The sequence below is a fragment of the Pituophis catenifer genome, unplaced genomic scaffold, assembly GCF_029215685.1.
Source record: "Pituophis catenifer annectens isolate HBS135680 unplaced genomic scaffold, rPitCat1.0.hap2 SCAF_6, whole genome shotgun sequence".
Taxonomy (NCBI): Eukaryota; Metazoa; Chordata; class Lepidosauria; order Squamata; family Colubridae; genus Pituophis; species Pituophis catenifer.
The window spans coordinates 44,640,864-44,666,056 of NW_027256886.1; the positions used below are offsets into that span (position 1 = coordinate 44,640,864).

The window sequence follows — 25,193 nt, forward strand, 5'->3', positions numbered from 1 at the left end:
CATTGTATGGAAACCTTTATATGGTCCATTGCAGTGATGTGAACAAATGTAACATCTAGAGCCCCTCTTAGTTGCCACATTCATTCATAACATTAATTGAAATGCACACACTTGAACTGTTTATCAGTGAATAGACTATATTTTTTTATTTGTATCCCATCTTTATTATTTTTAAAAATAACCCAAGGAGGTGAACATATCCAACAGATCTTACTCCTCCTACTTTCCCTACAACAACAAACCTGTAAAGTGAGTTGGGCTGAGAGAGAATGACTGGCCCAAGGTCACCCAGCTAGTTTTCATGATATAGGTGGAATTAAAATTTACGGTCCCCCACTTTTTAGTTTGGTACCTTAACCATTACACCAAATTGGCTCTATTCTTATTTGACCTGGTGCACACAATAAGATGTTATTTGCTGAAATTTGAATTGGTGAATAATTTAGTTAGGAAACCTTGCTGAGGTTGGATATCATAATTCAGACCCCAATTTCAGGAGGTGTTAGTTATAACTTGCCAAAGAAGGCAGGGCTAAAACCCTTGTTATGTAGGTATGAAAGTACTAGAAGTACTAGAAAGTACTAGAAAATTTTGAGACTCGGAGTGGGAACATTTTGCCTTCCATACAATACAATACATACTTTTCATACAAGCATTGGGCTCTAGAACGTTGGGTGGTTGTGTCTATGAAATTCAAGGCAAAGTCTTAGAATGCTTTATGGATTGCAAATGGAATCTGAGGAAGTACATGTTGTTATATTTTATGTGTTTCCCATTCCTTGTTTTATCTGATTTTCTACTCCCCTTTAACTAGCAAAATAGAAACTATACAGCTAGCCAGTATGGACTAATGGTTAAAGCAGAAATAGAAAGCGGGAAACTGTAAACTCTACTCCCACCTTAACCATGAAAGCCAGGTAGGTGACCAATCACACTTCTCAGCCCAACTCACTTCACAGGGTTGTGGTGGCGAAAATAGGAGGAGGAAGGAGTGCTGGATATGTTTGTTGCCTTAAGTTATTTGTAAAAATAATAAAGATGTGATACAAATAAATAAAATTAAAAAAGAGAATTTCCCAAGTATTTGTATTAATATCAGTGTTCTTTAACTTGTTCATAAATGACTTTGCAGTTCAGGTGATAAACAGTGAGATAGATGGTGAAAAGTTTATATTTAGATATGCTAAAACGTTTTAATGTTTTTCATACAGTTTGTTTAAAAGATTATGTGTATTTTTATGAAGAAAATGATTTTCAGAAAACTCAACATTAATATAGCATTAAGCTTTTGTGACTTCAAACCTGTACCCCATATATCCGGAATTCTCTGAGTAGAGACAAGAATATAAGATGAACCATCCTTTTAAAAATCTCACATATATACACACATCTATTAAAGAGGTGCAGACAGAAAATTGCACAATACATGTTGATTGGTAATACTAGAACTGCCCAACTGCAAGCAATTTTTAAGATAAACCCAGCCTAAGGTACTGGTAGTATTAAAACGTATTTCCCAACTAATTGCCCTCCAGATATGTTAGGATTATAATCCTCATAATTCCATATAAGTGCAATAGTGGGAATACACATATAATTACATTTATTATATTATGTATGAATCACACCACTTGAATAGATGGAGATGGTTGACCCAGAAAAAAGGTCTCATCCCAGTGCTATCCATCTCCTTGGTTCTGGTTTTTGCATAGTTGTACATTTTTAATGTGCACAGATTTAAAATTTTAATTGCTTTTCTATTCATCCTTTTACCTTCTATAAGTTCCCCAGAATCGCCCTATCGGAGAGATGGACAGCATTCAACGTACTAGATTAATAACTTTATTGTCACTTTGAATGTACGCTAATCAGCATACATTAAAATGAAATTTCGTTGCATACAGTTCTCAAAGGGTCACCACCTCCAATATACTCTTTCTATACTGTACTGTTTCTGTATACTGCAATCGTGGACGATTCACTAGGAGATAAAACTCTATTCGCCCTAGGCTGGATTCATAGGCTACGATCTTTTTAAAGTAGGATTTGATAAAGGAAGCAGAACTCCCCCGGATACACACATGGCAAACTATGTCCCAAAGGTGCTTTTTTTCTAGAGGAAAGCTGGACTTTCTGGGGGAGAGGGAAGTCTCTAGAAAAAAAGCACCTTTGGGACAACCGTGACCTGGATGACCGGGAATGCCCACAGACACAGGGCAAGGTAGTAATTCAACCACGGCTTGCAGCGCGACATCGTTCCCTCTGCCCACTCTGGGCAAGAAAGCGTCAGCAATGCAAGCTAAGCGACGCCAGAGGTCAGAAACGCGCCGGCGGAGAAGGGGGTGGGACACCGGGTGGAGGCGAAGGTGGGATTATGTCAGCCTCTTCTTTCACTACGGCGTGATTGGCAAAGACTGTGGCCTATCAAGACTGGAGTCGGGGTTAGTGGGGGGACGCTTTTCCCCTCCTCCTGCTGCTGCTGCTGCTGGGCCCTGCTGGGGTCGCGAAAGGAGTTTGGAGCGACCTTTGGTTTGCCTGCGGGGGTCGGGATCGTCCCCGTTCCCCCCGCCACCCGCTCCGAGCTCCGTTGTTTCCCTCTGCCCTTTACGGGTTCCCTCATGGAGACCGTCGCCCCCGTTGCTCCTGGCCCCGGAGCGGGACCGTTTCCTTCGCTTTTCCCCCCGGGGCTACACGGGATCTACGGCGAGTGCCGGCGATTGTACCCGGAGCAGCCCAACCCCCTGCAGGTCACGGCGATTCTCAAATACTGGTGAGTGAGGCGGGAGGAGGAGGAGGAGCTGGTTCCGATCCGAAGGTTTGTTCCGCGGGTACCTTCGCGGCATTTTTGGGACAAGAGGCCTCGGGGGGCTCCTGAGCGAGTTTGGGCCTGGGCGAGGGGACCGGTGGGCGACAAAGGGCGAGGGGGTCTGGCTCCTTGAACGCGGTTCCGCCGAGGTTGGAAAGGTGATAAATGTGTGTGTGTGTGTGTGTGTGTGTGTGTGTGTCTGTGCGCGCGTGTTGTGAAGGAGGATCTGTCGGAAAACTGGGAGTGGCTAAGAGTGGTAGAAGGGACTTAAGTTTTGGGACGGCTTGTGGTACTTGGGTCGGAGAGGGTTGTTTTGGGGGAGAGGAGGAAAAGTGGTTGGAGAGGGGGATCATCCCTCTTAGAGCATCATCCCCAAAACGTTGTGTCAGCGGTTTGAGAGTTGTAATCCAAAACGCTGAAATGACACGGGATTCTGGCCTGTACTCAAATCTAAATCCTGGGTGGTTGAAACCCAGATTTTAAAAATGACTCCGAATTTGGAAGAGTGATTTTACCAGTTTATAAACTGTAATTATTTATGGGTTGATGTCCTGATGTATGTCTGTATGTGAATAGAATAGAATAGAATATAAAATTTATTACGGTCATAAACCAGCAAAAGACAATAATCTATTTACAATAATATTAAAAGATAATACCAATAACAATAGTAAATAATAACATCCATAACAATAACATACATTGTATCATACAGTTTAGATCGTGCCCATGTGTACTTGATGGATAAGTAGATAAGTATGTATATAAATATAAATTGTGTAAAAATTGTTTGAGATATCTATGAAAACTTGGAACAAGAAAACATGTTTAGTCCTGTAACCGAATTTTTCCTTGTGGTCATTGCAGCAGTACAGAATTTTGCTACTGCAAGTGTAGTAGCTGGGTTTGTGTCCAGGAGGAGATAGACTACATACAAATTGTTTGCCCTCCCTGGTAATCTCTCTAGCAAGGGGAGAATATGCATTGGCCTAAAAGCACTGTATAACTCACAGTGATTTTACCAGTTTATAAATTGTAATTATTTATGGGTTGATGTCCTGATTCATGTCCTTGTGTGAAGAATAGGGGAGTGTTCAGAGAAACAGCTTGAGCTTATAAAGGATTTAAATTTTGTTACGCTGAATCTTGCATGCAAGATAGATTGAAAGAGGAATTGTTCTTAAATTTTGCCGTACTGTGAATAAATATCAGAAACCATTAGAAGCCCGAAGACCTTTATTTTTAGTAAGGGCAATATTGATAAGGTTCTGCAATTTTCGTAAATGAATGCATGTCTTTTGAGACTGTCCTTTATATTCATTACATCTTTAAGAGTTGGCTTTTGCATATTATTGCTAGCAGTAAGTTAGTGGATGGATCCTTTTCCTTGTCTTTAACTATTTTCCACACTACTTCCATTTCTTTTCCTATTTTATCATATGTACACATATTTTTCTCTTTGGTTTAAATCATGTCTGAGTCTTAGTGTGTCCATCTAATGTTACACTTTAACTCTAAAATATATAACTTTAAGGGAAAAAAAATGTCATGTGAGCCCAATCTTTATGTTACTTTGCTATCTTTCAGCACTGAATACACTTTCCCCAAAGGATAATTTCTGATGTTGTGAAACTGTTTTCAGGTTGGATTATTTGTTTTGCTGATGTAGTTAGGCAGCAGTTGTGTCCATACGTGAAGCATCTCCTCCTTTCATTAGCAGTGGTTTTATTCTCAGTCATACCATCTCACTTTTTAAAATACATAAATAATCAAAATGTTACTGCCTCTCCCAATAAAGTGCTCTTGAAGTGACAGACTGCCTGCCATTGCAAAACTGTAGAAATGCTGCCTGGCTTGTCAATTCCCAGTATAACCAGGGCAGTCACTGATTTCATAAATTGTCTGGTACTGGTCACCAAAATCATCTATTGATGGTTTAGGCCAAATTATGGTTAGTTGTCCTTCACAGACATGGCCAATGTTCTGCACATAACACAACTGCCATGGAAGAAATAGATGGAGAAAGGGAATTGAACTATTGTAATCACATTTCTGGATTGAAATAGTGCCATCAATAAATAGTGGGGGGAAAACTGAAGTTGAGAAAATTTGATGAATTTGCTTGAACTCGTAAATGTTTTGAATTCAAATATTGCTGTTATTTAATACCAAGGTCATGAAGGGTTTAACAGAATAACAGAGTTGGAAGAGACTTTGGAGGTCTTCTAGTCCAATCCCCTGCTTAGGCAGGAAACCCTACACCACTTCAGGCAAATGGTTAACCAATATCTTTTTAAACACTTCCAGTGTTGGAGTATTTGCTGGTTATTTGCATGGTCCCATGGAAATAATAATAATTTTTCTGTACAGGTAGCCAGTTACTTAGGACCGGTTGCTTAGCGATTATTCAAAATCACGGTGGATCCGAAAAAGGGACTTAAATCCTGGATTCAAAGTTCTGATGTCTCTTTCCCCCTGTAGGCTCATGATTGTATTTTGGGCACTCGGCAACCAGCCCACATTTACAGCCATGGTCATATAATTGCAATGAATGTTTTTTCCAGAAACGTATTTTCCTCCAGTTGCTGATTTTAAAAAAATGCCCCATTGAGAACAATATGCCCACAATGTTTGCTTTATGACCACCCACATTTGCTTAATGACTGTCACAAAAAAAGGTTGCAAAATTGGGCACAGTCACATGATGAACCAACCTAAACACTATCAGGACTTAAGATCAAAATTGTGGGTTCAATTGCCATCATAAATTGAAGACAGTTTGTACTTGATCATAACAGAGAAAGGATCTGGCAATCTGCTTTTTACTTGTGTTGATCACTGAAAAAGATTTAAGATTTTTATATTAGTTAGTAGTATCATCTTACTCCTCTGTGTCTGTTGATTTACAGAGCCAAAGTGCTGTGATTGTCCCAGATGGAGCTGCCTGTTGCTCCTTTCCCTGATTAGTCTTCCCAGTGATTGACAACTCTGTGAATTAGATATTTATTTAATTTGAATCTGGAATCAACCACAGCCTGTAATTTTAGACTTTGTTTCACTCAAAGGATGCCTTTGGGAAAGTATTGAGTAGCTAGGTTTATTATATTTGAAAAACTGTTAGTTTGCAAATAGGCATCAACAAGATCTTAAGGACAGCATGTCTGGCTGGGTTGTAGGACGTGTCAAATATTTCAACTTTCAATTTCTAAACAGTAGGGGTGCTCAAAAGTTGTCACATGCCTTGGGGATTGTAAAGTTATTTTGGTTATTTTAATATAATTTAGATGTGCTTGGTAAGTAACTACATACATATCATAACTTTTTAACGTTTTATTTGTTTCATTTAGTAACTAGGATGAGCTAATTGAGCACTACATAATTGCAACACTTCTTTATTATTATTATTATTTATAAATTTATGAGAACCAAAACCAGAATTAGGTAATTTTGATCATTTTCTTTATTTCCCGTTTCCTCCAAGGGCTTTGGTTTGAAATTAGTTTACATTGTATAAAAGATTCTATAAAACATTTTAAGCAAATGTTTAGTTTCTTGTAATGTACTCTTAATTACTGTCAACAGAAACTGAAAATTATTTAGTCTAAGTTTCATTTAAATATAGATTTATCTTTATGCAAAATTTCATATTGTACAAACCAATCAACATATTGTACCAGTCGGTCAACAATAAAAACATAACCAATCCATAAATGAAAAACACTTTGAACCTACATCATTTCACTTAAAAATATTTACCTCTTCCTTGTCAGTTCAAATTAAAAGCCTGGTTAAAAAGCAATGTTTTCAGGGCTTAGCAGAATGCTAAGATTAATGGCATAAGGTTAAGATCTTATTTGTCTACTCTGAAAAATATTCTTAGAATACAAGTATGCATGACTTCATTTCATTTTGGAAGATTTCATTGCCTGACATAATAAATATGAGCAAAAGTAAGGTTTGTTGGTTCTGCAGTTTACAGTAGGCATTGATCTCTGGATATAGCTGGTTTGAGAATGAAGGGAAGAGAAGAAAAGGAAGAAATCGAATTGGATTAAGAAAATATGACTTAAACTTATATTTCTTTGTAAATAAGAATGTATACTCATATTGATTATAAAATTGAATGCAGTGGTATGATTAGTTTTGTGGAAATTGGCACAAAGTGATGTATTTTGATTCCTACAAAATGATATGGAAACTACAGTATATAATGCAAACAACTTTTTTATGGTAAGAGTTGGGAAATACCATATTTTTCGGACTATAAGATGCACACCGGTGTATAAAACGCACCAAAATTTCAAAGAGGTAAGCAAAAAAAAAAAAAAAAGGTTTTTGCTCTCCCTGGCCCCAAGGAGCACTCTGCAGGCCTCTCAAAGCCTCTGTGCGCCCTGTTTTTCACCCGTTTTTTGCAATAATGGCGTTTTTGCCCTCCCCAGCCCACTGGAGCACTCTGCAGGCCTCCCAAAGCCTCTGCATGCCCTGTTTTTGTGAAAAATGGGCCCATTTTTTGCAAAAATGGGATGCATGGGGTGGGGCTTCGGGAGGCCAAAAATGGCTGTGTTCGATGTATAAGACGCACCAACATTCCCACCCTCTTTTAGGGTGGAAAAAGTGCGTCTTACACTCCAAAAAGTACGGTATCTGTTTCTCAGGCATAAGCCTATTTAAAATCACTCTGTTCTTCTATTGAGAATGGTATTTTGCTTTCCTTTGGCTTATGTAAAATAACCTAAATTAGCTTCTCTATTGGTAGTGATTCTGCTTGCCAGTAAGCATGAAGACCTTCAGCTCTTCATCAACAGAGTCTCAGAAATATTTGAAAAATATGGCTTAAAGCTTAACACCTCAAAAAGCAAGATCCTGGTCGTCAGCAAACAACCCATTAATTTACCACTGATAAATTCGGAAGGAATACCACTAGAAAAAGTTGAAAGGATCACATATCTCGGTTTTAATTTACATGAAAGCTGGGACATGATCAGTGAAGTAAAGACAAGGATAGAGAAAGCTGGAAGAGTATTCTTCAAAATGAAAAAGGTCTTCTGCAGTCACGACATAAGCCTAAGACTGAAAATCAGGCTTGTCAGATGTTACATATTTTTTATCCTGCTCTGCGGAGTAGAGAGTTGGTCTCTGACAGAAAACCATTTGAAGAAACCAGAAGCATTTGAAAGAGCACCTTTCTAAACCTGCAGAAATAGTAAGACTGACATCTGGTGGTCCAACTGTTCAAAACTTTATTTAGGTATGACTGAAAAATGTTTCACTTCTACAAGCCTCAGCTGGTAGAAGCTAGCATTCAGAAGCTAAGCACACTGGAGTCTGATTATGAATTACTTTTGACTTTACAAAAAATAAATAAATTGCAGGACCATATGTATGAAATCTAGCCTGTCCCAAGAGAGACATTCTCTTTTACTTCTTTTTAAACTTTGCCTTCCAATTGTGATTTTTAAGATGTCTAAATGGAGATTTTATTCAATCTTAATCTCTGATCTTACCTTTTCTATCTGAAAAAAATGCTAGAGCTTTCTGTAAAGTGTTTATTTCAACTTTGCTGTTAGTTTTTTTTCCACACAAAAATGGAAATTAGGCTCTGAGCTTGTCCTGTGATTATCTCATTGTTAATTGTATTTTTCTTCTGACATCATCTGGTTGAAAACTAGGCTATATTAACTCTAGTATGGAAATTGTTTTTGCAGTTTTTTTGTATAAAATACCCATCTCTTAGGACTTCATGCCATACATCTATGAAATGAATTGAGATCCACTTTATTTCTAATTTTGAAAAAGAAAAGTTATTCACCAGTTTGGGGTAACAAATGGCATATATCACTAATTTTGATAAAGATGGTGATTACTATTATATGTTTCACAAAAACAAAATATGCTACTTGAGTTTTTTTCTATTTGGTTTGCAATAATTAAAAGGTTGGCTCTTTATCTTATTGGTTTGCAGTGATTAAAACTAGTTGCTTGGTTAGTTTTATTAATATGATCTTAATAAATCACAAGTTTACCTTAATAGCAGAAAGATAAGAATGGCACATATTTCTGAATCTAAAAAGGTTTTACTGAATTTAACCTTTAACTTGGTCCATACTTACATTGTGTTCTAAATTGTGCTCTAATTTGATTTGTTTTTCTTAGGCTTAGCATGGTGCATGCAATCAACTAATTCTGACTTATCAGCAAACTAAATAAATCATGGCTGATATAATATGTGAATCTAGCCCATGCCTGAATGATCTTTAGATAAATATTCCACAAAGGCACATTATATTTTTGAATAAATGTAGGGTGTTTATGGTATAATATTACAGAGAAAAAATTAGACATATTTTTATTAACAATTTTTATGAAAAATTATGCTGTCAGATGAAAATATTCATTTTAATTATGTTCATTTGTTGCTTGCAATACACTAACATCTTTGCAATCCTGTAATTTGTTCAGTATTAAAACAGAAAAAAAAAATGAAAGCCAAGCAATATAGAACTTTTAAGATCTATGACAACAGCTATGTAGTTATGATGACATCAGGCAAAGTTCTGACTTAGTTTCAAATAGAAGCATTAACTGTTTTCAGAAGGAAGTGGTGTAATAATGTGGAGTAGAGGTAAATTCACTTACTTGAAACTATTTCCCAAAACTGGGCTAAAACATTCTAATTTCTTTTTTTTCTCTTTTTAAAATAGGTTAGGTGGACCGGATCCTCTGGACTATGTCAGTATGTACAGGAATTTGGGAAGTCCAAATCAAAATGTTCCTGAGCACTGGCATTATGTAAGCTTTGGATTAAGTGACTTGTATGGTGATAACAGAGTGCACGAGTAAGTCTTTAATTTCTATGTATTACGATTTGTTGTTTTCTGAAGTTGTTGGAAATGCAGTAGAAGAAACATACATGCAAGTAAATAAAGACTAGTTTTGTGCATTCAGTTAAGAAATGGTTAGTTTTAAATTTCCGGAATCTCAGAAGATCATCAGTTTTCATATTTTTTCCTGTTTTTACTTGAAAAAAATGGGACGTTTTGAACAAGAATAGCTAAGTTTTGTGAGTGTACGAGTGAGAAAGAAAATTATGTGGCATCCGGCAATTTCATAGCCAAAAATATTTACTATAGAGAAGATATAACTGCTGGTACAGCTTAATTTTTCAACAATTGTAGTATTGCTGAACCACTGGGACCAGTGGGAAGATTGAGAGTTGGAGGTACCAAGTTAAAATAATTTCTTTGTAGCACAATTGGGGAATTGGCCTTATTGGCTCACAGAATGACAACTGTTGTAACTGCCACTGCTAAATTATAATATGGATTATTTTAGTAACACTAAATTTCTAGGAAACATCAACTGAATTCGTGCCTGCCTTGGTGGAGTATGATTGTTTAGCCCTGAGAAAGGTTGACTGAGGGAAATCATGATACTGCACCTAAAAGGGTGTCATTTAGAAGACCAGTATCTGTAGTGTCTCATTCTAGAACGGAGGAAACAGACCACTGGATTAAAATGACAACAAATGAAATTCCAATTACCGTATTTTTGGAGTATAAAACGAACCTCCGCCCCCAGGGGGAGAAAAATCTGGGTGTGTCTTATACTCCAAATGTAGCCCCGCCCAGCCTCGCAAACGGAGATTTTAGAGGAAATCTAAAGAAGCCTCTGAAAGAAGCTTCAGAAAAAAAAGCCTCTGAAAGGCTTTTATCTAAAATTATATGGCAAGCAACAAAAGAAGAAACAGTAAAGGTTCTAAACAAATCTGGAGAATGACTCAATAACCAACAGATCAGAAGAGGTTAATCTACATACCAATACCAAAGAAAGGAGATGGAACAGAGTACAGATAGTCCTTCAGAAAAGAAGCCTCTGAAAGAAGCTTCAGAAAAGAAGCCTCTGAAAGAAGCTTTTTTTCTGAAGCTCTGTTTCAGAGGCTTTTAGAGGCAGAATTTTTTTTTCTCCTGAAAAAGAGTTTCAGAAGTTTCAGAGGCAGAAAAAAAAAGCAAGGCGCAGAGCTCACAACCAACCAACCTGTTGCTAAAATTTACTTCTGGGAACAGCTGGTTGTGGGTATTCTGGGAGGCCGATCCACCCACCAATCAGCTTTTTTCTTATTTTCCTCCCCAAAAACTAAGGTGTGTCTAATGCTCCGGTGTGTCTTATACTCCAAAAAATACAGTACATGTTAGAAAAGTCTTCCTGACAGAAAGAGCAGTTCCATGGTGGCTTCAAAGAGCTAGAGAGTGGTGAGTTCTCTATCACTAGGTGTATTCAAGAAGAGCCTAGATGGCCATTTGACTGAGATGCTTTACTTTGTAACAGAGCTTTCCAGAAGACCATAGATCTCCTGATTCTTCATACCTTATCTTGTTTTGGCTGAAAACTGTCAAACATAGGTAGCTTAGCTAGTTTAGCATCTTTATTGCAGACAAGGATGAAGCCTTACCCAGCATATGATTGCCCCCTGGTGTGTTGGCCAAAAATGGCTGAATACTATATTTCAGTAATACATGGGCATGAATTTTCTGGGGTGGTATTTTTATTGGAATGGATTCCCACCCTCCATATTGTAGAGGAGTTTATGAAATGAAATGTGTTCCTATTTCCATTTCAAAAATTGCATCCAAGAAATTCTGTTGATCCCTTTTGGACTGGCCCCAGTTTAGTAGAAGAAAATCTGAAATGTTTTGACTTCCATATTTTGGCAGAAATGAATTCTTTTAACAGTTTCAGATGTTTTAGCCATGGCAAAAAATGAAATTCATAACAAGATATTTGGGGCTGCAAGAATCTGAGTAATGCAGAACAATATTCTTTTAGTTTGTATCTGAAAACAACAACAACTATGTATCAAAGATATGTGAATAAAGCATCCATAACATGCATGTCTTGGTCTGTATATGAACCACCCCAAAGTAACTGTTTTATATATACAATGATTTGGGCATAAACTGATTTAAACATCTATCCTGTTACTATATCTTTCCAATTGTTGTTGGAGATAAATCTCTTTGTCCAGGCTTTCCCTGCATGAATGTTAGATGGTTTCTGATTTATTTATTTTCCTTTTCATCACACTTTAATAAATATATTTTATTTTGTATGCATTGTTTTAATAATTGCACTATAAGATGCTTTGAGTTGATATGCAATTGTACAGGAAGCAGTATTTTTAAAAATAATAAATAGAATATTCCTCAAAAATATATGAAATCAGAAGGTTGGGAAGCACTTGTATAGAGTACAAACGCAGGTTTTAAAAATAGTTCTGTGCAATATAATTCAAAGGGGTTGTTTTATTCTGGGCTTAAAGTATTATTTTTAGAGTATGAACAATTGCTATTATTATTATTATTATTATTATTATTATTATTATTATTATTAGTTTGATTTATATGCCGCCCTTTTCTGGAGACTCAGGGCGGCTTACAATGTGTTAAGCAATAGCCTTCATACTTTTGTATATTTATACAAAGTCAGCTTATTGCCCCCACAAACCGGGTCCTCATTTTACCTACCTCGAAAGGATGGAAGGCTGAGTCAACCTTGAGCCTGGTGGGATTTGAACATGCAGTAATTGCAGGCAGCTGGTGCTACTTAACAGTGCTTTAGTCTGCTGTGCCACCAAGGCTCTTATTTATTACTGTTATGAAATACTTGAGAAGGAAATTTTAGTGTGAAATTAGGATTCATCATGAAGTTTAATTGTAATTGGCGATTGTATGTTTTCTTGTTTATAAGTTAGAATAAGAATTAAAATGAATGAGCTGGAAGGAACCTTGGAGGTCTTCTAGCCCAGCCCCTTGCTCAAGAAGGAGAACCTATACTATTTCAGATAAGTGACTGTCTAGACTCTTGTTAAAAACATTCAGTGATGGAGCACCCACGATTTCTGGAGGCAAGCTGTTCCACTGGTTAATTGTCCTTCCTATTAGGAAGTTTCCTAATTTCCTTGATTCCAGTTTGCTTCTCTCTTTGGTTTGTTTCCAACCATTGTTTCTTGTTCTGTCCTCTTGTGCTTTGGAGAATAATTTGACCCCCTCTTTTTTGTGGCAGCCCCTCAAGTACTGGAATACTGCTATCATATCACCCCTCATTCTTCTTTTCTTTAGACTAGCCAAACCCAAATCCTGCAGCCATTCTTCATATGTTTTAGTCTCCAGGCCTTTGATCATCTTAGTTGCTCTTCTCTGAGCTTTTTCCAAAGTCTTAACATCTTTTTTGTAGTATGGTAACCAAAATTGGTTGCAATATTCCAGGTGTGGTTCTATTAGGGCTTTATAAAGCGGTAGTAATACTTCATCTAAGTGTTAGATTAGAAAAAAGTATTGATAGCAAGACAGCATTTACTTATAATTTCTAATGTTTAAATAGAATTGCTGCATTTATGTATCTGTATTTTATATTATAAAATACAAATCTGTATTTTATATTCTGTCACTATTGCTGCCTATTCATGGATAACATACTAACATGTAGATGACACTACATAAAATGACCTTTGATATGATTCAGGTTATTAAGTCATAATTTATTTTAACAGTGATTTGTGGCATGAACAAAATGATTTGCTTCATGGGTAAACTTAAGCCATAAATCATTATTGCAATGCAGTGGCACATTACACTAAGTAAGATGTATCTCTCAGACACCAATAGCCATAAAGCAGTTAATCTAAAGTGTACAGATTCTGCTTTTGTTGCAAGTGATGCATCCCAGACAGAACTATCTTGCTGGAATTATAGCAATAGCACTTAGACTTATATACTGCTTCACAGTGCTTTTACAGCCCTCTCTAAGCGGTTTACAGAGTCAGCATATTGCCCCCAACAATCTGGATCCTCATTTTATCCACCTTGGAAGGATGGAAGGCTGAGTCAACCTTGAGCCGGTGAGATTTGAACTGCTGAACTGCAGCTAGCAGTCAGCTGAAGTAGCCTGCAGTGCTGCACTCTAACCACGGCGCCATCTTCATGTAGCTGTGTGCATGTGATTGTTATTGATGTTGTATAGATAGCTCTTAACTTACAATCACAATTGGGACAGGAACTTCAGTAGCACAATGATTCAGTCGTTAAGTGAGTTGCGGTAAATTTTACCATCTTTTTGCTGTGTAACTTTTGAACTAAACAAACTGTTGTAACTCCAAGAATACCTGTAACATATCTGTGATAATATGTTTTAAAGCTGATGATTATTAACCTTGTTAGGTGAAAGAATTCCTAGTGATGTGTTCAAAAGTATTTGAGAAAAAAGAACATTATGACCAATTTGTCATAATATCAATTTGTCAATTTGGTTTCTGCTTTAAATTTTGTAATAGTCAGTATATTCATATACATATATATTCTTTTCTATCTATCTATCTATCTATCTATCATCTATCTATCTATCTATCTATCTATCTATCTATTTATCTATAATTAGTCTTGTTAAAAGTAAAATATTCGGTTGACTGTATCAGGAGCAGGCTTGAAGCTTTAAATATAGAGTGTAATATAATCATCATTTTAGCTGGCAGTGCCTATTTTACCCTTTGTTTTGCAATTTAGAATATATAATCCACAACTTTTTATTTCATTTTCTCTATACGTAGTTGCTGCAGTTCTGTTTCAAGGAGAAAGAAAGTGAAATGTAAATGTTTTCAATTCATACCCATTTGTTTTGGGGTAGTTTTGTATATCTTAAACCCTTGGCCACATATCTTACAAAACCTGAATCTTTTATGCACCCCACCAAGGCATTTCAGCACATTTCCTGTTCTTTGTTGGTGGTAGACCGCCCTGGAAGCCATGACCACCTTCGTTTTTTGTTTTGCTTAAGTCTGATGGAGTATGCTTGGCTTTAAAAGTCAATTGTTTGAGGTAGCTAATTTGAGAAACAGCCCACCTACAAAGAGGCTGACATGAACTACTTAAACTCATACACAATTCCTGGATCTAAAATACACCGATATTATTAAAAACACTTTTTTGTTGTTGGTTCTAAAAGCATGGAGAGATTCTTGCTTTATATTTATAGCACAGTAGTTGAACTTAAAAGGACTGTTTTTAATAAGAGTAATGTGACTAAATTTAGCTCAGGGCAAAGCCAGTCTGCAGCATATCTGCATCTGCTTCTTTGGAGAATAATCTCCTTTCTAGCTTAAAACAATTTTCCAATATAACACACTGAGAGAGGAAAGAGCTAATTATTAAAATTATTAAAAAACAGTAAAGATAGGCAGATTCTCATTTATCTTTTTTCAGTATTATACATTGGCCCTCTGTTTCTTCCTGATTTCCTTCCTTTGAATTCTATTCTCTTTGCATCTTTTGCTATCCCAAGATACTGTGAACACAGCAGTGCTGGGGGGACTGAATTCCTCTTCTGCTTTTATCAAGTCCTTAATTGTATCTGGGAGGTTTGACAGCTATATGTGACTTCTTCTGCTTGCTAGTACTGAACTCATCATCCCCCCCTCCCTTCCCCCAACATAGCGACTTTGGCATAGTTAAAGACAATTGTGCTTTCTTTCTACAGGCAGTCCCTGAATTAAGAACAAGTTTTGTTCCCCAAGCCTGTCTTTAACCTAGATTTGTATTTTAAGTCAGAACAGGCTACTGTACCTATACTTCTGCATAATAGGGATGAACACTGCAATTCGACTTCTAACAATCCTTTCCTAAGGCAATGCAATTCTTGAGAAAAAGAATGTTCTCTACTCCTATTCTCAATATTCCATTTGTCTATAGTGGCAACTTCCATGAATTTGTCGAATTTTCAGAAATGTATGACTTGGGGAAACTTGAATTTAAGCTAGAGGGACAAGGGTGGCATTTGCAGTCATTGTACACTATAAAGATTAACTACTGTTGCTTAGAAATTCATAAGAGCTATCTCTTGTCTTCCTGGTAGAAGATCCAGAAAGGCTACAAATCCATAGCCCTTCCTTTCTTCTAAATCCATAGAATCAGAGAATCTGTTTGCTAATTTGATCTTCATCTAGAATAAATGGATACAGCTACATGCATCCTTTACAGATCAAAACACTAATTTCATGACTTTTAAAAACTTGATATAAAATGAACTTGGTATCTTTGTAGAATAGAGAAAAGTCATTTTGCTGAAGACATTTACTAGTCATTGCAATTTTGTCTACTGCAGTAACTCTTCATAGTTTGGGAAACTATCTAAGACTCTTCTAATGGGATGAATAGCCATTTTCTAGCAGCATGGAAACTAATGAATTATCAAAGTTATTAGTAGATAAAAATGAAATGTTCTGCATAAATTCCTCTAACCTCGTACACTTTTATAATCTGCAGTTTTCTTGATAGGATGCCGTTGAAACTTGAGAGCCATTCTAAACTGACAGATACTGTTTATTTAAGCTTTGTTTTATTTTTGCTGTCATTATAATTTAGTTTGCATTGTTCTAACTTTCATTAGTTACTAACAAGTTTTTATTTATATGTATTGCACATATTTTAACTGTTATCAATATTTTTGTTGATTTTAGGTAAATACTGTGAATTTGTATTGATACAGAGGAATACTACTGGTAGTAAAATAAGTAGAATAAATGAACAGTGGAATTCTAAACTTATATTCCTGAACCTTTCTTATGAAACCTTTTGTGGTTAATTTCCTTCAGATTTACTGGACCAGATGGACCAAGTGGTTTTGGATTTGAGCTGACATTTCGACTTAAGCGTGAAACTGGGGAATCTGCACCACCCACCTGGCCAGCAGAGTTAATGCAAGGCTTAGCCAGATATGTCTTCCAATCAGGTATAATTTAAATGTTTACTTTAAACACTAATAGTTTGTTGTTGGGTTTTTTTTTTTTTTTTTGCAATAATTAGCTCTGATTCTAGCTCCTTTTTCATAGATATTTCATTAATTTGAATTTTGCGTAATTTGTCTGAAAGATGAAACTCATATTTTTATTTTGATAAAGCAAATTAGAGGCTATCACTTGCACTAGTAAGGACTCTGAAAACTGTTCATAATCTAGGAATAAGGACTTTGAATACCAATGTTCAGTTGAATAGTGGTATCCAGATTATTTTACAGACCAGTTAAAATCCTGGACTTTTTTGTCTTGTCTTTTTGAGTTAGTAGTTTTGTAGCTGCATGTTTTTCAACTTAGAATGTCTCTGTTGACTATTTTTTATTTACAAATTGGTTTTCTCTGGGTTGACAGTTTGAGCCATTTCACCAACTTCAATCCCAACAGCCAATAAATAAGTCAGTTCCCACCCCTCTTCTTAATTATTGGTTGGAAATTAATTATTTTTCATCTGAAGATATCTTTCTTTTACTGAAGCCTCATTTGCTAAGCAATCTCATTCAATATTATTTGACAGCCAAAAGTTTAAATCTTTCTCTAGCTTGTTTCTGATACTTTCTTTTATCTTAAATGTTAATTTATAGAATATTCAGCACTTTTTGCTTGCAATACATTTTGCTTGCAGGTTTCCAATGTAAAAATATATTTCCATTGCCGGGTCCTTGGTGCTCTCTAAGCTTGGTTTTTTTCTTGCAGAAGTTTCCTTATCAAACTAAGTAACATCAACAGTGTTAGTAGGGAGTGGAGTTTGCTGTCATTTTATATCAGTGATCTTGGTGGGAATGGTCTTTGTGATTTTACTTTGAATTAGAGAAAAGGGAAGCAAGCTCAAGGTGAGAACATTAGTAATTGAAATCCCTTTTCCATTAACAAATTTTCTAAATGGAAATAATATTTAATGGTCCAAACCATTTCATTATGTTTACTCATATTTCTAAAACATTCTTATCATATCACCTTTGCTTTATTTTTATTAGAAATAAAAAAAATATAGATGAACATTTTTATTTTGTATTTTTCCTTTATAACCCATTTGGGTATCTATTATTTTGTAGTCTCTATAGTCAGCTAATAGGAAATTCCTATCTTTTACTGAACTTTTTATGGAATCCATATAAAAAAACCTGGATATTTTGTACTATTTAAATTGGCTGTTGCTTCAAAAGCTTTATCTGTTTTTACATTGAGTCTCAATGGCAGTAGCCTTCTGTGATTTAGTGTTCTCAAGCCTCAGGAGTGTTTTGTTCCTGTGTACCAACTAGATGTTGAGTAATATTTCATGGGATAATGACTGCTTTGACCTCTGAACAAGAGGTTCATGTTTCAGATTTACCTTTCAGTGGTTATTGAATTAATCTTTTTAATTATGCATTCAAGTGAATTGTAATCTTGATCATTTAAGTGTTGGGAGTTCTTCAGAAGCACATTCAAATTACTTCAATTATTACTTGAATCTGTGACATCTTTGTTGGAAGTAGATTTTAATACAAGAATATTTAAACTACTATTGCAAAAATATTGTATAGTAATTTAATTGATCATTGGGTATGTGAAAATATTTGTAATTTCATTTTAAAATTGTTCTAGAACAGGGGTGTCAAACTGGTGGCCCACAGGCTGAATGGGTCATGCGCAGGCCATACCCACCCCAGCTCCACGAATGAGAAAAACACCTGAAATGTCACATGACAGCAACGTGACATGGCGAGTTTGACACCCGTGTTTTAGAATGCCATATTTTTGGTTCTGTTACTTATAGTAAACATGTTCTCATATAATGCATTAAAAGATAGGTAACATTCTAATATGTAAGTGGTTTTTGTAAACATTTATTGGAAGTCATAAGGACATAAGGAAAACTTCCAGAATAAAAGCTTATGTCACCACAGAATATTGTGACTAATTCAGAATCCAGTTTTTCAGTTTGCAGATTATTTCTGGCACCACTATAATTAAAGTACACCTCACCTCAGCTATGATGTGCAAATCCAGTGACAGCTGAGAATCAAGTTGTGCGCTAAGATTATAAACCTTCACCAGCTTCATCAAAAACATGCTTACTTTCTAATTTCAGTTGTCACTATCAGTTCCAGTTTTATTTTTGTAACAGCTCCTCCCTATTGTCTGATTTTAATTTTTCCCTCATCTATCAGTTTCCAATATTTTAACAAATTGGGATCTACAATTCCTTGTTCTGTTCTGGCTTTAAAATTTGCACATCAAATTTTATTAATAATAAATATTTATAAAGACTATTTTGTCTCATAACGTTTAGTGATGCTCATTGAATTTCAATAAACCTCTATTTAGGTATCTCAGAAATTAAAAATGTTGGTGGTCCAAATCAAGGTGTTAATAGATGTCGTAATTGTTATGTGGGTGGCAACAGAAAAATGATATGTACCTTTCACCTTTTATGAAAATGATTTTTACCTTTTACCTTTTACCAGAGCTAATGATAAAGATTCTTAGTTCTTATCCACTAATTGATTTAAAGTAAAAATGATAGCATCCATCCATATTTTTCATATAAGAGGTTATAGTTTTTAAAATTATTGTTACCTGTATCTTCTTATTCACTTTCCATTCATTTAGGACATTTAGGATTTTGATACAATTTGGGTTGAATGATAATATTGGAAGATGATACAATTCCACAGAAAATTAAAGGAATTAGTCATTATTTCAGTGATAAAAATGTCTGTTTAGTGTTTTTTCCCAAAAACTTCAAATTGCATAGCAATAATTTGTCTTGATAATGATTTGATCCAAGTATTGTGGGAAACCTCTATAGAAAGACAGGTCTTGCTGTTATTATACGATAGCAAGGTCCGCTTTCTTAAGCTTTGATATTGGATTTGCTCACTTTGAGGTTTTGAAATTGAATCCATATAATTTTTCATATACCGTATTTTCCAGACTATAAGACCCTCCAAACTATAAGATGCACATTAGCTTTAAAGGAGGAAAACAAGAAAAAAAAAATCTGCCTCTACCTCTCAGTATCCATGCAGCATTCATCTGGCTAGTGTCTTTGCAGCAAACAGCAAACAGCCTGGTCAGCTTCAGCATGTTATCGCAGCACCAGCACGTGGCTCGTCAGGGTTCTGCTCAGTTGCGCCCACCACCGGACAACTGAGCTGAGCTGCTGCCGCCACAAGGCAACACTGGAGTCTTCACTGCCGAGCAGCTGATTGGTGGTTGAATCAGCCTCCCAGAATACCACTGATCAGCTGTTCTAGGCGGCGGGGACTGCTGAGGTCCATTCACCACCGCGGCCCCTTCACCACCTTGGCCTGTTCGCCGCCAATCGTATTGATCGGTGGTGAAGGGGCAGCAGCAATAGGCGGTGGCAATCCCCACCACCTAGAACAGCTGATCGGCACCGCACCAACTCCCCTCCCCCCGCCACAATATTCACTCTATAAGATGCACAGACATTTCTACCCACTTTTGGGGTGGAGGGAGTGCATCCTATAGTCCAGAAAATAGTAGTAGTTGGTTAGTTTAATTGTAGTTTAATTGAGCAGTTAGTATGAATGGTATATCTGTAGAAGAAAGACATTTATTAAATAGTCTTCATCCAAATAGACACAAATAGCTGGACTTCCAGCAGAGATTTGTATTAGCATTTGAAAACCAGTTGGAAATGGTTGATTTCCTGAAGGAAGAAATCTAGGCAGTAAAATACAGAATCAAGAGAATATTGTGACAAAAACACAAGCCTCGGGAATAAGTCGCTTTGTAACTCCTTTCATTATGGAAAATAGTGACTGAGGTTTACATAATTAAAGCATTTAGTTAATCAGAGTCCTAGCTGGTGTTTTGTATGACTTGGAAGACATTGAAATTTGGAATCCTAAGGACTCGTAAGATGGCTTTGAATATTGTTGAGCAGCTGCATGTTCCTTTTCTTTATAAGTCTTTATATGCTTTTGAAATCTGAATGTATCAATTGATTTTCCATACATGTCTGTTGAAATGTGAAATATTTCTTCCTTAGGTTACACTTTATTTTCCTGCACCTAATCCTCTGGCCCAATTGCTGTAGTTTCATGGTGGTCAAAAAATCAGGTTTCCCTCGAAGGCTTTGATGGTTTCCAATGAAAATAATTTTCTTTCCTGATCTTCCTGCAAGATATTTCTAAAGTGGATTTGGAGACTAAAAGTTATGTTACTTCCAGCCCCCATAACCTAGCTCTAATAAATGCCTTAACCCTCATAGTTGTTGATCAGTAGAATTTTGTTTTCCTGTAGTCAAGGGATTAATGGGACATGTTTCATCTAAGCAGGATTTTCCATGATCAGATTCTCTATGGATCCAAAGATTCCTTGTGGATTAATTAGGATAATAGAGGGAGGTGGTTGGAAATGCATATGGTATTAAAACTTACTTGCATTCATTCTTTTGTGCAAATGGATAAAACTTAACAGAAAATAATGGCATATTAAAATCTGAGCTTTTGATACCGCCATTAAGACAGCACTGTAAACTAGCAGCCAACTATGAATGATATAATATATGGATTTTAACTTTACTGCAATATGTTAAGCATTTTAATTCTGATTAGTTTCTAGAAACAAAGTAGACGTAAATTTTTGACAAAATATTTGTCAAAACATCCCTACATTGGGATGTTTTTGCCAGGCTCTGAACAATTTATTTATCAAGGTTGCATTGATTGATTAATTGATTTGTTTATTATTTGCTGCCTTTATTATTTTTATAAATAACTCAAGGCTGCAAACGTACCTAATACTTCTTCCATCTTCTATTTTTGCAAAACAAGCCTGTGAGGTGAGTTGGTCTGACAGAGAGTGCCTGGCTCAAGGTCACCCATGGCTTTCATGGCTAAGGCAGAGTTTGAACTCCTGGTGTCCCGGTTTCTAGCCTCGTGCCTTACTGTTTTTGTTAGAACTTCGTAAGTCACATTGACTCTTTTTAACGAAAAGTGACACATAAAGTTGCAAAATAAAAATAATTTTTCACTGCATTTTCCTGTTTACTGGAACTTAGAGTTCCTGGCATGGGTTGGCAGGACCAACATTTTATGTAGAAAACTTCATGGAATCCAGTCCAGATGAATGAGCAGGATGATCAGAGATAAACTGTCCTTCTGCACCAGCTTGCTAAGTAGAATGAATTTTAAAGAGAGTAGTCACTTCATAGAAGACTTGTTAAAAAAAAATCAAGAGTGGTAACTTTTTTTGCCTTCTAATCAGTGGTGCCCAGATGGGTGTGTGACTTATGGCCGTTTTTCACACGGCGGTTGCAGCATCCCCATGGTCACACGGTCAAAATTCAGATGCTTGGCAACTGGTTCATATTTATGACGATTGCAATGCCCTGCAGTCATGTGATCCCCTTTTGCAACCTTCTGACAAGCAAAGTCAATGGAGAAGGCAGATTCACTTAACAACCATGTTATTAATTTAACAACTGCAGCAATTCACTTAACAGTTGTGACAAGAAAGGTCATACAATGGGGTAAAACTCACATAGCAAATGTTTCACTTAGCAACACAAATTTTGGACTCAATTGTGGTCGTAAGTCGAGGACTACCTGTAGATGTAAGCCATTTCACTTTTTAAAAAAAATCTCCATTATTATACATAAGAATAGAAAATAAATGGGTAGTGCTTCTATTGTAATCTTTTTATGGTGATGTGATGCTTGTTTTGGCCATTTATTGATTATTCCAGGTTTTTAAGAAGTTTGCCTTCCTTTTCCTCAACAGAAAATACATTCTGTAGTGGTGACCATGTATCCTGGCATAGTCCATTGGACAACAGTGAGTCTAGAATCCAACATATGCTCCTGACTGAAGATCCACAAATGCAGCCAGTTCAGACACCATTTGGAATCGTAACATTTCTCCAGGTATGTGTTCTCTAGCAGCCAGTATTCTTATAATTGTCTATAAGAAATAATATTTTATTTTTCTATATAAACAATTATCAGTCATTTTCTATTTTTAGATATTAAAAAGACATTATATACCATTTCCCATTAAAAACCATGTAAGTAATTTTGGTCAAGGCTAAAGTACCAAGTACTTCCCATAATAACTGTGGTAGACTTTTAGGTCACTTTAGTTCATTTTCATCAGACTTCAATTTCTTTCTTTTGTACATCTAATATATAGTCCTTACAATGTCAATTGGGCCTGGAATCTTTCTTGTTGAGCAAAGCAGTTGTTAAGCGAGATGCCGTGCGACCACTTCATTCAACAACTGCAACCTCCACCTCCCCCAATGTGGTTATTAAGCAGAACCCCAGGGAACTCCAGATATAGTAGGGCAGAGAGATGGCCCAGGCCTCCCACCACACCTGGGAAGCCCAGGCCTTCTCCCCATTCCATCAGGGGAAATGACCATGGAAACACTGGATTTCCCTTGGCATGCTGGAGAAATAGACTTCAAATCTGATGAAAATGCTAGCAGATGTCAGCATTCTGAGTCTTCCAGGGGTGGGGAGAATGTTTCTCTTTTCCTCCCCTCTGGAGCCTCTCTGAGCTTTCCGAGGGGAGGGAAAGGCTCAAAACACTCAAGTTTCACTAACATTTTCCCTTCCTCTCCAGAGCCATCTCTGAGCCATCTGTTAGGGTGGGGGAGGCTAGTGAACGCCAGTGGTTCTGAAAGGCTACAACTGATCTTAGCCAAAAGGCATTCACTAGAGTTTTGCCCAGATTTTAGGTCCCTTCCTCCAGTGCACAGGACTTCCCCCCCCATTTTTCTCTATCGTTTAAATTTGTGCTACATTATGTTAGTTTTTCCAATATATTTACTTGTAATGTATAAAAAGATCCTGTTATTATTTTATTTTATTGTTCTAGATTGTTGGAGTATGTACAGAAGAGCTTCATGCAGCACAGCAGTGGAATGGGCAGGGTATATTAGAATTGCTTCGGACTGTTCCTGTGTAAGTAGAGCATTTCCACCTGATTTGAAAGTCATATCAGCAGTTAAAAGACAATGTCTGATTAAGATAAATTCAGCCACTTCCAAATGCCACACTTGAAATAATCTTTTTAAAAACCTGTATACTTAAATAGTTGAGGTTCTTCCCCCCCCTTTAATTGCACAGTACAACTTGAAATTGCAATTTATTTGGTTAGTTATGGCATCGCCATAGTACATAAACCAACTAAAATCCTCCAAAGCATCCTAAGTAAACCAAAAGACCCAGCAGGCCCAGAAGTAAAAGCAGGAGTCATCTATAAAAGTGGTCACCAACTGGTGGTCCATGGACCACGGGGTGTCTGTGAGAAAATTTTGGTGGTCTGCAGAAAAATTATTTGCATTTTTTATGTTGCACTAAATCAAGGGTCCTCAAATTACAGCCCCTGGGCCGGATATGTGAAATGAATGTTTGTGTTGCTGCAGAGAGTCTTCCCCCTTCAGGGTCTTTTTGTGTGGGTCGGAGGGGGGCAGAAATTCTGACTTGGGGTCTGCTTCAGCCTCCTGGTGTGGGGCTTTGGGCAAAGGCTGGAGGGAAGTGCCGCTGGTGGTGAAGAGCCAGAGAGCCTTGTTCCAGTGGGACTGCATCATGGCCTGGAACTGGCTGACCATCTCAGCCTGCTGAGCCTCCAGGCACCAGTACCTGGCCTTGCACTCCTGCAGGTCTTCCCTCTGCTTGGAAAGCCTATGCTTATAGTCCTAGTGAGGTGCTTCTGCTGAGCCTCCTTCTTGGTCAGATCCAATTTGAACTGAGCCAGCTATTTTACTCAGGAGTGGCTGGGAGGAGAGGAGTGAGTAGAGGCCAGTGAGGCACTCCTCGATGTGAGTGACATCAAGTTGGCCACGCCCACCCAGTCACATGACCACCTGGCCACACCCACCCAATCATTAGGCAATCATATTAGTGGCCCACGGCATTTAAAATTATGAATTTAGTGGTCTCTGAGGTCCAGAAGGTTTGTGACTCCTGATCTATAATATACAGTGTAAGGACTATAAGAACCACTACGTACAACAAACAGGCAGAAGATTAGCAGAGCGCATCCATGAACACCAACTAGCAGTCAGAAAATAGGATGAAAACTCCTTTATTTCACAACACATGGATAGACTTAATCATAGTTTTAGCTGGAAAACAGGCCATCCTAGACCAAGCCAAGTCCAAAAACGCTAGAAAATTCCTGGAAGCATGGCACTCAAACAAATCAGCCACCAACAGCCCCTTAGAGAGAAATAACATCTATGTACCATTCAAAAGAGACAATCAAAAAGCCAAAAAGGAAAAAAAAGACCAAAACACCTCCTCATCAGCAATCAACACCCAGATGAGCAGAGATTAACACCAAGATTAACACTAGACCAACAATCAAGAAATAAATACCTCAGTCAGGAAATTAACCAAGTCAGACAAACAAGCTAACAGTAAGCAACAGCCTAATCAATGAATCATCAATATCATTCTACCAAGACCACAAGACAGAACAAACCTCTAATATATAAAATGAAATTGGTCCACACTCCCTTCTTGCACTGATGAACTTACCTAGTTCGGTAATTAAATGTTTGCAAGAAAACATCCAAACTCAGAG

The 25,193-nt window shown here is 36.9% G+C and overlaps 1 protein-coding gene across 1 annotated transcript in view; it reads left to right on the top strand.

Annotated features, from left to right (window-relative positions):
* Window positions 1–2,537: 2,537 nt before the first annotated feature.
* The window catches only part of SUFU (SUFU negative regulator of hedgehog signaling), a 46,177-nt gene continuing 23,521 nt past the window's right edge, over window positions 2,538–25,193 (top strand). The window contains exons 1-5 of the mRNA XM_070945295.1: window positions 2,538–2,770; window positions 9,508–9,642; window positions 16,446–16,582; window positions 22,383–22,525; window positions 23,481–23,566. Of these exons, the coding sequence (XP_070801396.1) occupies window positions 2,619–2,770; window positions 9,508–9,642; window positions 16,446–16,582; window positions 22,383–22,525; window positions 23,481–23,566 (653 nt within the window). The 5' untranslated portion in view covers window positions 2,538–2,618. The remainder of the gene's footprint in view (window positions 2,771–9,507; window positions 9,643–16,445; window positions 16,583–22,382; window positions 22,526–23,480; window positions 23,567–25,193) is intronic.